The sequence below is a fragment of the Phaseolus vulgaris genome, chromosome 5 (genome assembly GCF_051622355.1).
Source record: "Phaseolus vulgaris cultivar YP4 chromosome 5, ASM5162235v1, whole genome shotgun sequence".
Taxonomy (NCBI): Eukaryota; Viridiplantae; Streptophyta; class Magnoliopsida; order Fabales; family Fabaceae; genus Phaseolus; species Phaseolus vulgaris.
This window is the reverse complement of record NC_143502.1, coordinates 37,048,307-37,059,701: the sequence shown is the minus strand read 5'-3', so window position 1 is coordinate 37,059,701 and position 11,395 is coordinate 37,048,307. Positions and strand designations below refer to the sequence as shown.

Sequence of the window (11,395 nt, the reverse complement as noted above, 5' to 3'; positions counted from 1 at the left end):
TCCCTAATTTAATCTTTAGAGTCCCCTGAATACTTGTCTTAAAAGAAGTATAAATGAGTTCTTATCGTTTTTATTTTAAATGATAATATATTATAACATTATTACATTTACGTCAGCATGATATGTTAACATAAAAAAAATTACTATAAATATCTCGTAGATTTAAAATTTTAATTTAGAAAATCAATTTTGCATGAAAATTTTAAATTAGGAACATTTAAAAAAAAAAAAATATATATATATATATATATTTAAACCATATTTTTATAAGTTTAGGTAAAAGATCTTGAAGAAGAAGTATTAAATAGGAATGATAATTTATAACTTGTGTATTTGAGTTACAGTCGTTAGTAGTATAAGTATAAATCAAGTATTGATATAGATTGAATAGTACATATACATATAAATAAGAGATAAACATTTTGAAGGTTTGATAAGACCCAAGTAATGATTCTAATTCTAACTAAGTTTGAATGTTTAAATTAATCATTGATACCCTTTTCATTTTAGTTCATGTCTCAGTGGTGTAACAGTCAGTACATTCTTTTATGGCTAAACAGCAAAATTATGAACCAATAAGAGTTTGATTGCATGAAGCCTTTTTATGAAATGGGAAATAATGAAAATATATAAAAGAATAAAAAAAGGAAAGCAATAAAGGGATCTTTTCATGGTGGCGTAGGGTATCAGTTGAAGAAGCTTTTTGGCACCTACAAATACCCCCCATTTCCCCTTCTTTCACTACCATCAACCACCACCATTCCTCTAACATCATCTCAAGCGTCACAACCCTCACCCTTTCCACCTTCTTCACAACTCTCACCCCCACTCATCTCAAAGTAGACCTCTGTTGAATGCTGTTCTGTTGCTTAAGGTAACTATTCATCCAAGAAATTGTTTTTTTTAGTGTTTTAAGCTTCCCATTTGTTTTTTTTTTCTTTAAATTTGCATGCGTATGTACCTAATATGTAACTTCAAATTCTGGTATCATCACTAGTTTAGTTTACCTGATTCTCAGGCTATATACATTTTGTTTGGCATTTTCTTATTGGTTTTTCTTGCCTTTCATGCAGATAAGTAAGTGTTTGTGCTTCTGTTTGTGTTTGGTACTAAAGATGTCAACTTGTACGAACAAGAAAATCCAATTACCTAAGTCTCGGAGAATAGACGAAGAGACTCTTCTGATGCAGAAGCAGGGCATTGTCACCATTTTGGGATCTAACAACGATTCTGCAACTTCTCTTCGACGCACTCTATCCGCAGACATGTCTTCCAAGAAATGGCTTTCTCAAAATGGGTTTTCTCCCAAGAAAAAGATCGCTTCCTCGGAAGAAATCTCTCGCTCGCTTACAGAAGCCACTGCCGCTGACTCATCGTCTTCGTCAGAAGATGACAACAGCGAAGAAATGAAACAAAACCGGTGCCAGATTTGGAAGACAGTTCAAAAGAAGGAGGAGAATGTGGACAAACTGGGAGAGTTTGACGTATGGAGTTCAATTTTGTCGAAGAAAGGAAACGAAGAAAGCTCCAAATTAACAACCCTTCCTTATGTTCATCCACTTGTGAGAAGGTCAAAGAGCTGTCTGAGTGAAAAGAGTCTCCAGATATGCACGGAGAGTCTAGGATCCGAAACTGGTTCAGATGGGTTCTCTTCTTATTCACCGTCTGAGACAGAGGATTCAGAGGAAGAGAAGGAAGAAAAAGAAGAGGAAGAGAGAGAGAAAGTGGAGCTTTCTCACGAGGAAGATTTTCAAGTGCAAGAACAAAACCATGCAGTGAAAAAATCTTCTCCTCGTTCTTTTCCTCCGCCACTCCCTTCACTTCACATGCGATCCCACCGTGACAACGGAAGGTTGTTCATAGAAGCTGTGTCTGTTCCTTCTCTGAACCAATTTTCTGCTCAACGAGAAAATGGTCGCCTTGTCCTCAGTTTTACTGAAATCTCCGAAGAAGAAGCAGAAGAAGAAGAAGAGGAGTTCGAGGAAGGTGATGATGAGGCAGAGGAATTTGAGTGTTGTGTGAAGGAGCAAGAGCATGCACCCATGTTGTTGTCTAGTGGGTTTGGCTTAGCATTAATGATGAACAAACCAAGTGGAGTAGGTGATTCTAACAGAAGTCCAAAATGGTCGGAGAAGTTCAACAATGTGGTCAATTTTAAGGATGTTGATGTGGCACAACATAGTCCTCTGCCACCAAGGCCAAGGGCTCGGATAGTTCCCTCATCTTCGGGTGCTTTCAGTTCTTATGAATACTATTGCAAAACCAAGCCCAACTCAAAAACCATTCCTTCTCCTACCACGATTACCTTACAACACAACAATTTCAAGAGTTGCAAGGATTCTAGGAGGTCTTTTCTGTTCGGGGAACCTTATTGCATTGCTACATAACCTGAGATCCTGATTTGGTCTCATTGCTAATTCAAAACTTGTTACTCAACTCAATCACTGTTTACTGCTGTAGCATTCTCTCTCCACCTGGTTCCACTCATTCAGGGAACTGTAGTCAAATAATACAAAATTGAGAGGGTGAGAAAAAGATAGTGAAAGAGTTTTAATACTTTTGTTTGTAATTGTAAGATCAGAAAAAAAAAATTTCTTGGACAGTGTCATGAATTATATCTGTGTTGTCTATGCTATCAACAACTCCATAACCAAAGTTTTTCTTTGACCATCCTTTTGCAAAATATAGACCAATGGGGTTTCAAAATTGGTCGTGCCCTTTCTAAGTGGTCTTATGTTTTGGGAACAACGTGATCTGTCCTGTGATATTTTTGCCTCTCCACCACTCCTGAGATTAATCAAAGATAGTGGCTGTTATGTGCTTGATTAGAGAGACATGAAAGATCGCAAGTGATATTGAACTTGATCTTTATAGTTTTTTCTCCTCAATTTCTCTAATGTGTGTCATCTCTAAAGTTAATTATCACCACTTGAACTTTCCACCATCTTTTAATGATGTGATTAAATGTGAAAAACAATTATGGAGAGAACAATGACAACATCATCAACTTTTAATTCAATTATATCTTAACTTCTATTTCTGCGGGTGGAAAAACAATACCACCACAAATTAAATTAGCCATGAGTGTGATTTTACTTTTTAAATATTTGAAATGATTTTTAGTATATATTATAAAACAAATTATTTTACCATCATTCAAAAGTAATATATAGAAAAAATAAATTGTAAAAATCTCAGCAAGTCATATTTTTAAATGAAACACAATATAAAAAAAATATAATTGTTTTGTCTTGTTTTTATTAAATAAAAAAATATATTACTTAATTGAATTACGTAACTATATATATTAATTTCAAATATTATTTGCTAGCTTGATTATATTAATTAAATAATTAATTTTAGTTTTAGTTTTAAACTAACTCTATTAATTAAGTAATAGTGTTTAAAAAATATTGAAAAATGTCAGGAGTTTAAAACTAACAAAAAAAATATTTTTTGTAATAATTAAAAGCATACATGTGTATTTATATAAAGAATTAGCATAGGAATATATTAAAAAATATTTTTATTTATGAGAAACATTTGTGAACAAGTCTGTTAGATAGACTCTTAATTGCATTTTACTTTAGTGATCTCGAATACCAACATACCTATGTTAAAAGATTGTAAGAGAAAATTTTATAACCCGTAATATTTATTGCTGTTTAGGATTAATGAGATGTCTAATGGGATTTTAAAATCGGTAATAATGCATTAATTATTTTTTTGTTTAGTTTTAAAATGGCAGGATATATTATTGGAAAATAAAGTGTAATTACTTTTTGTTTTTTTAACCCACCCACCCAATTCCCTTCACCAATAATGTTGGTCCATAGCACCCATTTCCCCCACATTATCATTATTTTTTTTCTTTTTCAGCCTTTTCAGTAAAAACAAAATGGATCTGACGAAAGAAAAACAACTACTACTCAATAGTAGTGCAAAAACTAAATACTGTACATTGGGTAATAAAAACTAATATATAAGTGTTTCGAGAAGGCTCTCTTAACAAAGATTTTGATGCCCATAACTTTGCTTTATACTAGTAGTATCCAACACGAAATTACACAAAATAGTATAATTGTCACACATGTGTAAAGCAAATTATATTTTGCTAGTTAGCTTCTTCAACTTTACTTTTAGTATAACAAAACTATATATTACTTTTGTCCAATTAAATGAGAAAAATATGAGCAAGTTTTATTTTTTTTATTCTTTCATAATATCTATATCTAATAACTAATCACATATCTCGATTAATTGACCCACCTGCTCAATCAATCAAGAAATTTTTCAAAAATATCTATACTTCTTTTTAGAAATGTTGCATACTAATCCACAAAGAATGAATCAAACAGTTAAGACTAATAAACACTAAAATGCTCTTACTTTGATATAAGTGAAAAAGTCTTAAACCTCCAAAAAGTTTATAACTCAGTTATGAATGTATAATCGTTCAATAATAAAAGTGTTTTTAGATTATTTGGAATGTCCAAATTAATTTTCAGTTTTAAACATTGTGTTTATATTTTATATTTTTTATATTTAACTAAGAACACATTTACATGTTATCTTCAAATATTTTGAAGTAAGTAAGATCACAATATGATTGAATTTCATTATTAGACCAAACATCTACGGTCAAAATTGATAGGATTTTGCTTAAATCTTTTATAGTTATTTATGTTATAATTTTTATTTAATTTTATCAAAATATATTTTCAATAACTTTTTCATGTATCTACAATGTTAATGTTAGATAGTTCATATAGACCAGAAAAAATATATTTTAATCATACTCGAATTGCATGCACAAATAAATAGTCATATTTCATTTCAAAATTAATTTTAATTATAAGGGCAAAATTGTAATATTATAATTTTATCAATAAAAAACAATTCATCAAGTACACTCATCATATCACTCATAAAATTTTCTTTCCTTACTTTTCACTTTTTTTTCTTAATTCAAACAACCTCATTTTTTTTTCTCAAATTCGTCATTTTCCTCTTCCTCAAATTTATCCCTTAATCCAAACAAAACATAAGTGCTTTAAAGAGGGGGAGGAATTAAAAATTATTCTTGTTTCTTTTTTTTAAGGAAAATAAATAATGAGAGGAAGAAAGAAGAAAAATGTGAATATATATATATATATATATACTTATTATCTTGTATCTTTCTATTTGTGAGTTAGGGTGATTTCTTTCTACACCTAATGATGTTGTCCGGCATAATTTTTTTTAAAAATATTTATCTAGATTGTACAATCTAAAATACAAAATTTTCATTTTGAAATGTACAGTACTTATGCAATCTAGTTGTATAATCTATATGCATTTCATATTGTACAATTCAAAAATGCATATTTTGCACAATCCAAAATATATAAAAATCACAAATTTTAATTTCGAATTCTATAATTAGGAAGTCTCCAAATTTCAATTGTTTAATTAAAAACATTAAAGAATAATTTAAATATTTTTAAAATATGGTATTATTGAAGAAAAACATGGAAGAGCAGAAAAAAAAATCGTCATGAGTTGGCAAATAAAATGGGTATTTAATACCAGTTGGCATGTGCCCTCAAGGCACATAATCATTTTAAAAATATAATAATCTTAAGAAACACTCAAAAGCCCAAATTCAATTGAAGTGGGCCAATATACCATTGCTTTAAGAGTATTTCTTTCATGACTTTCATACATTTCTTTTACACTCTCTAAACATGTTTGTCATTTTCAGATTTTTTTTTTCATGTTTATCGTTTTCAAATTAGATAATTTGAAAGTTAAAAATGTCTTTCGAATGGTATAATTTGGAAAAAAAAAAATTTTTGCAATCTGAAGATCATTTCCTTTTAAAAAATAATTACATAATCAGCAATTTATTTTTGGTTTTTCGATTGCACAACCAATTCAGAAACCATATGATCTTCATAAAAAAATGGGAGTGGTGCCAGAGGTTGGTTCTAAAGATTGGTTTATCATTTATAAAAGAAAACTGTTATATGTATCATCTAATTTATAACTGATAAAATAAAATGGGTAATGTCAATTATATATAAAGATATTTAATGAGGGTAATATGATTGTTTAAGAAACAACTACACCAACCATTAAAGTGTTTCCTTTTTCGGAAATAAAATAAAAAAATGAAATATTAATAAGAGATATTAAAAGTGCATATTAATGTTTATCTCTTTTTTATAATAATTACTTGATACTAACTTGAACCAGCTCTAAAACGACGTTTCGTTTTAGTGATATAGGAGACGGAAGGGATATAGAGTAATAAGCGTAGTTTGATTGTTGAACTAGAGATAATAAAAGCCCTTTTTCAGGAATAAAGGGAAAATAAAACAAACACTGCGCTAGAATATTATGTAATTGTAAGCCATACATACGGCGTCAAAAACTGTGGTTCGTGAGTAGAGAGGTTCCAGAGGATTCTGAGAGTTACGATCGGCGAATCTCGTTTTCAAAGCTAAAATTGAATTGAATAGTGAATTCCACCGAAGCGAAATGGGAGACATAAACCACGCGGCTACCGTCAGCGACGATTTGCTTCTCAAAAACTTCTTCGCCGAAGTTAGCGAAGTTGAGAGGGACAACGAAGTCCTCAGGTACTTCTACGTCTCTCTCTGTCTGCGTATGTTTCGCTGTCTCGTTGTGTGCTTCTGAATTTGTTTTTCTGCAATCTCTCTTTATTTCGTGTAATTTTTTTAATGTATGCGTGCGTTGATGTTACATGTTTAGGTTAGGTCATGGTTAGGGTTTCTGGATAGTTGTTCCTGTTTAATTATTGTATCTGTTGGAGAATTTATGTTGTGGTTTTGAAGTGTTTGCTTTTTTAATTATTTTGATTTGGACCGCCGAAGCTTCCAGCTGAGATTTTTTGCGTGATACAAAATTCTGTCGGTTGATTTGTTGGAACGTTGATGATATGCGTCCGCGTGAGGATGGAGATATGTGATTGGCATTTTATTTTGCTTTCGTGTTTGAATTTCAGTTTTTCATAGATGCGATATTTTTGTCAGATTTTTCGTAATACCGGCGAATTTTAGTATCAACGTTTGGTCTGCCGTTATGTATTTATGCCGGGAAGAAGCAAATTCATTCGCATGAGTATATGATTGGCCTTTGATTACAACTTGAGAGAATTATTTGAAGTGTACATAATGCTAGCATTGTATGTTGTGCTCTTCGCTGGCTGGAATAAATTGAGTATTATCTTTGACGGAAGATGTAACAAACTTGCAAGGAGGCCTGAGGATGGAGCTGAAATTAGTAATTGATGGTTCATTCATTAATGATGAACAATGGCTGAAGAAAGGGCGCAAGCTTGTGTAGTTGTGAACTTTAAACAAATATATTCTTCAATCTGCAATTTTAAAGATAGTCTTGATTCGTAATCGCTATTACCAAATATTTATGTTGAAAACAATAAATTTGGTATTGTTTCTACTTTCTAATCAACATTCTCTGGGTTTTGATTTTCTTCACAGGATTCTCTCTTGTTTTAAGCTGAATCCATTTGAGTATCTAAACCTATCATTTGATTCATCAATTGATGATGTGAAAAAACAGTACCGCAAGGTAATGTCTTCCTCGTACTGAGGGCTGCTTCAACTCGTCTGCTGGCTTATCTCTTAACATATTTTTGCCAATCTTGTGTAGTTATCATTGATGGTTCACCCTGACAAATGTAAGCATCCACAATCAAAGGAGGCTTTTGGAGGTACATGACTACATGCTTTATGATAGCCTCCGAAGAATTAAATATTTTACTTGTTTATCTTTATTTGAACTTGTTGATTGTCCCATATTTTCTATGAACGTTGCCATTGTAGTCCTTATAAGACAGAAAATCCTCACCCCGTGAACTTGCTTCTTTGGTTAGGCATAGTTTATATCTATTATGGTATCGCGGCATACTCAATCTAGATATTGAGCCACATTTCGATGTCCAGTGGTCTTGGAGTTGAGCTAAGATGTCCCACATCAGCCAGGAAAATAGACAAAGTAACCTTTGCATTAGACTAAGCAATTTTTCGCTCTTGAACTAGCTTTTGGGGTTGAGTTGGGCCCCATTCATTTCAAATAGAACTATGTTTTGTTACTTTATTGTTTAAAACATGTCTTTTTTATTTACTATCCAGAGTCCTGAAAGCAATTGCTGTGATCATACAGCAGAGAATGGTAAAACACTAGTAAAGTTCTACATACCTCTCCAATCAAAGACATAATTTACTTAGGGACTATAGCTTGAGTCCAAAACTTGTAATTTCCTTCCGGAAGACAAATAAGTGCATAAATGTACTGAGCCATGTTACTTTTAGAATAATTATTGACTAAAAGCTTTGACATATTGGGAGAGATTACTTCTTTCCTCGGCATATATGATGGAAAATAGGGTTCAAAATTAGTAATAGTGTGTGCCCCTATGAATGCATCCTTTTTCTCACAGTTACTTTGATATAGCTTCAGGAGACATACTACTGTGAATTTATAAACAGTTCTTTCAACGTATTCTTGTACTTACCTTTTTGTAGTAGATACTGTTATTAATTACCACTTTGTACTATCTTCTGTATCTACTTCAGCTTAACCTATTACCATTGGTATTTTATGTGTCATTCAACTGCTATTTGGTTCGATATTTACCCCTTTACTTACTGGTTACAACTACAATATTGGAGAGTCTGAAGCTGGATCCTATTTTTTTACTCTTTGTGTGATCAAATTGATTCTGTATTTTGAATGTGATTTCTAACATAATGATCTAAAGTAGTAGTTTTTCAGCTATAGGGTTCAGAAAAATAGAAGTTTATATTTTTTAATATTTGCTGTGGTATTTACTTGAATGGATGCAGCATTAGCAAAAGCTCAACAGTTATTACTGGATCAAAATGAAAGAGATTACCTTCTTAGCCAAGTTAATTCAGCCAAAGGTTAGTTTTATATTTGTCTTTTGTGCTTGGAATCTAGTTCTGAATATGTGTCTTAAAAGTGCTTATTGTTTCCGCTAAGCTTTGTAGCCTGTTCTGAATTATTGTGATACCTGGTTTACTATCTTTGTCGTTCTAGCAAAAGTAGTGTTTTTCCCTCATTGCAAACCCCAAAATTGTGACTTGGGATCAAGCTTTCTTTTGTTGTGTTTTCTTTTCCCATTTATCTTCTTATTTTTGTTTCTTTTTATGCGCCCCCCCTAGAAGAAATGCTTATTCATGGGAAAGCTAGGTACATATTAAAGAAAAGAACTAATTTTATCATCGATATGAACTGCAGAAGAACTTAGAGCAAAGAGGAAGAAACAGCTCAAGAAAGATACAGCTTCAAAAATTAAGTCTCTGGTTGAAGAGGTATGCATAATTTTATAAAGGTTCTTTTGCAATTTTAAGATCTTTAACACCAGAATTTGCAACCTAGAATATTAGAATAGTCTCCCCTTGTGTGTGTGTTGCTTATTGGTGGTGTCTGTCTGTACCTCCCTAGTGATCCGATTACACACTCAATGCTACGATTACTAGACTTTGATATTGAAAACTCAGTCTATCACTATTTGTTAAGAGACAATACCCTTGCTTTTTAAGAAATTCATTTTATTTTTTTCTCAGGGAAAATATGATAAACAATATGAACAGTCAGAGGAATTCAAGCAGGATCTCAAGGTCAAAGTTCGTGAACTATTAACAGAACAAGAATGGAGGAGAAGAAAAATGCAAATGAGGGTATGCTCTAATCCACCCTTTCCAAATTTTCACGTGTCTTTGAAAATGTTAGTAACAAGTCAGCGGGATCATTTGGAGATAATTTATTCCTTTTAAGTTATTCGATATTATTTAGATATCTGAGGAGGAAGGCAGATTGAAAAAGGATGAAGAGGAACAAAAAGAAATGTGGAAAAGAAAGCGTGAACACGAGGAGGAATGGGAAGGAACACGAGAGAAGAGGGTTAGTTTTCTATGACTTCATCTTTAAACTTCATTTTATACATCAAACCTTTGGCTAAAGCATTTTTTTTTCTGATGTGTTTCTTTGATATCTACAATGAAGTTATAAAGATTTCCAGAATTTGGCAATATTTTGTTCACGTTCAACATATTCTTCTGGTTTTCTGTATTATGGTTATCTTTAAAGTGCCAGTATATCTGGTAAAATAATGAGATATTTATTAAGAATTTTTTAACATAAGTAACACCATCGCTGGGGATACAGTAGAAAATAGTTAAATGGTCTAGTAGTTATTACTAAAAAAATGATACATTGACAACCTTGTTCTAGCATACAACCCTTTTTCTTTGTCTAAAATTTCAACTTTTGTATGATATGACAATACCCTTTTTTATATTATCATAGAGTTTTTATATCATCATAGAGGTTGTATACTGAAGCAGGTTGTCAATGTATCATTCCTCTTATTACTAAGTTTAGTCACAACTGATGAGCAGCCTCTCCTCTCAACTGATACAAGGGTTCCGTTTTTAATTCTTGCACTTTAAGCCTACACCTGTCTTTTATCTGAAGCTGTTTAAAAGATAATCTGAATTTTATAGGCATGACTTGTTTTGATTCTTGCATTTACTTGCCTTGAAGCTGTTTAAATATTATCATGCTTTTTCATCGTCTGTTTAAAAAATAAGCTGAATTTTCTTGGCATGCCGTACTTTTTTCTTATAAATTAATGCAATTCATCATCAGGTATCCAGCTGGAGAGATTTTATGAAGGGTGGAAAGAAGGTGAGATATCTCGTATACTTGACTATTCCGTCTGACATGTATTGGAACTAAGATTAATAATATTATGTACCATTTTGTATGTTCGCAGAATAAGAAAGGGGAAATTCGCCCTCCGAAGCTTAAGACGGAGGACCCCAACAAATCCTACGTTCAAAGGCCTGTAAAAAGAGGTTAGGGGTATGGGTTCTACCATTTGTTAGAAGATGATGACAGCTATCAATTAAACCAGGAGTTCGAGAGAACTCATTGATGTAGGCTATCTTTTGTATCAGTTTGATTGTTACCTGTATACGATTTATGTTAATGGAATGTACACCTCCAGCGAATGAATGTCCCTTTTTCGTGGGATGCTAGGACGTCGTTACATCCCCATACTGACACATAGGAATTATTAAATATAAAAAACAAACTTATGACTACTGGCCATCCGCACTGAAGCATTGTAATGTTAGGTTAGACGTGTTTATGGAGAATTTCATTTATACGATGACAAATCAACGTTTGCGCACAAAGTAAGATGAAAAAACAGTGAGAAAAATTGAAGATTTTGTTTTTTGTATCCTATGAATGGATAAATAACTTTTATTTGTCGGCTGAAAACTCGATCATTAGCTACCAGGCACAGCAATAGTTAATATCAAAAGCGCAACTGGAA

The 11,395-nt window shown here is 32.1% G+C and overlaps 2 protein-coding genes across 2 annotated transcripts; both read left to right on the top strand.

Moving 5' to 3' along the window:
* The first annotated feature begins 740 nt into the window (after positions 1-740).
* LOC137835592 (FAF-like protein (DUF3049)) lies at positions 741-2,634 on the top strand. The gene is made up of 2 exons (XM_068644176.2): positions 741-874; positions 1,074-2,634. Exon 2 carries the CDS (start codon positions 1,116-1,118, stop codon positions 2,385-2,387), a length of 1,272 nt encoding a protein of 423 aa, XP_068500277.2. The 5' UTR covers positions 741-874; positions 1,074-1,115; the 3' UTR covers positions 2,388-2,634.
* Positions 2,635-6,230: 3,596 nt separating this feature from the next.
* Positions 6,231-11,159, top strand: LOC137835591 (Chaperone DnaJ-domain superfamily protein). The gene is made up of 9 exons (XM_068644175.2): positions 6,231-6,623; positions 7,506-7,596; positions 7,678-7,738; positions 8,874-8,951; positions 9,289-9,362; positions 9,618-9,731; positions 9,847-9,954; positions 10,702-10,740; positions 10,829-11,159. The coding sequence occupies exons 1-9, from the start codon at positions 6,523-6,525 to the stop codon at positions 10,913-10,915; spliced, it is 753 nt and encodes a 250-aa protein (XP_068500276.2). The 5' UTR covers positions 6,231-6,522; the 3' UTR covers positions 10,916-11,159.
* Positions 11,160-11,395: the final 236 nt, after the last annotated feature.

Excerpts from the sequence above, each read along its gene's own strand:
- LOC137835592 (XM_068644176.2), top strand. The coding sequence starts at position 1,116 with ATGTCAACTTGTACGAACAAGAAAATCCAATTACCTAAGTCTCGGAGA.
- LOC137835591 (XM_068644175.2), top strand. The coding sequence starts at position 6,523 with ATGGGAGACATAAACCACGCGGCTACCGTCAGCGACGATTTGCTTCTC. Across the intron at positions 7,739-8,873 it reads ATCAAAGGAGGCTTTTGGAG|CATTAGCAAAAGCTCAACAG; the intron begins GTACATGACTAC and ends GAATGGATGCAG. Across the intron at positions 9,363-9,617 it reads TTAAGTCTCTGGTTGAAGAG|GGAAAATATGATAAACAATA; the intron begins GTATGCATAATT and ends TTTTTTTCTCAG.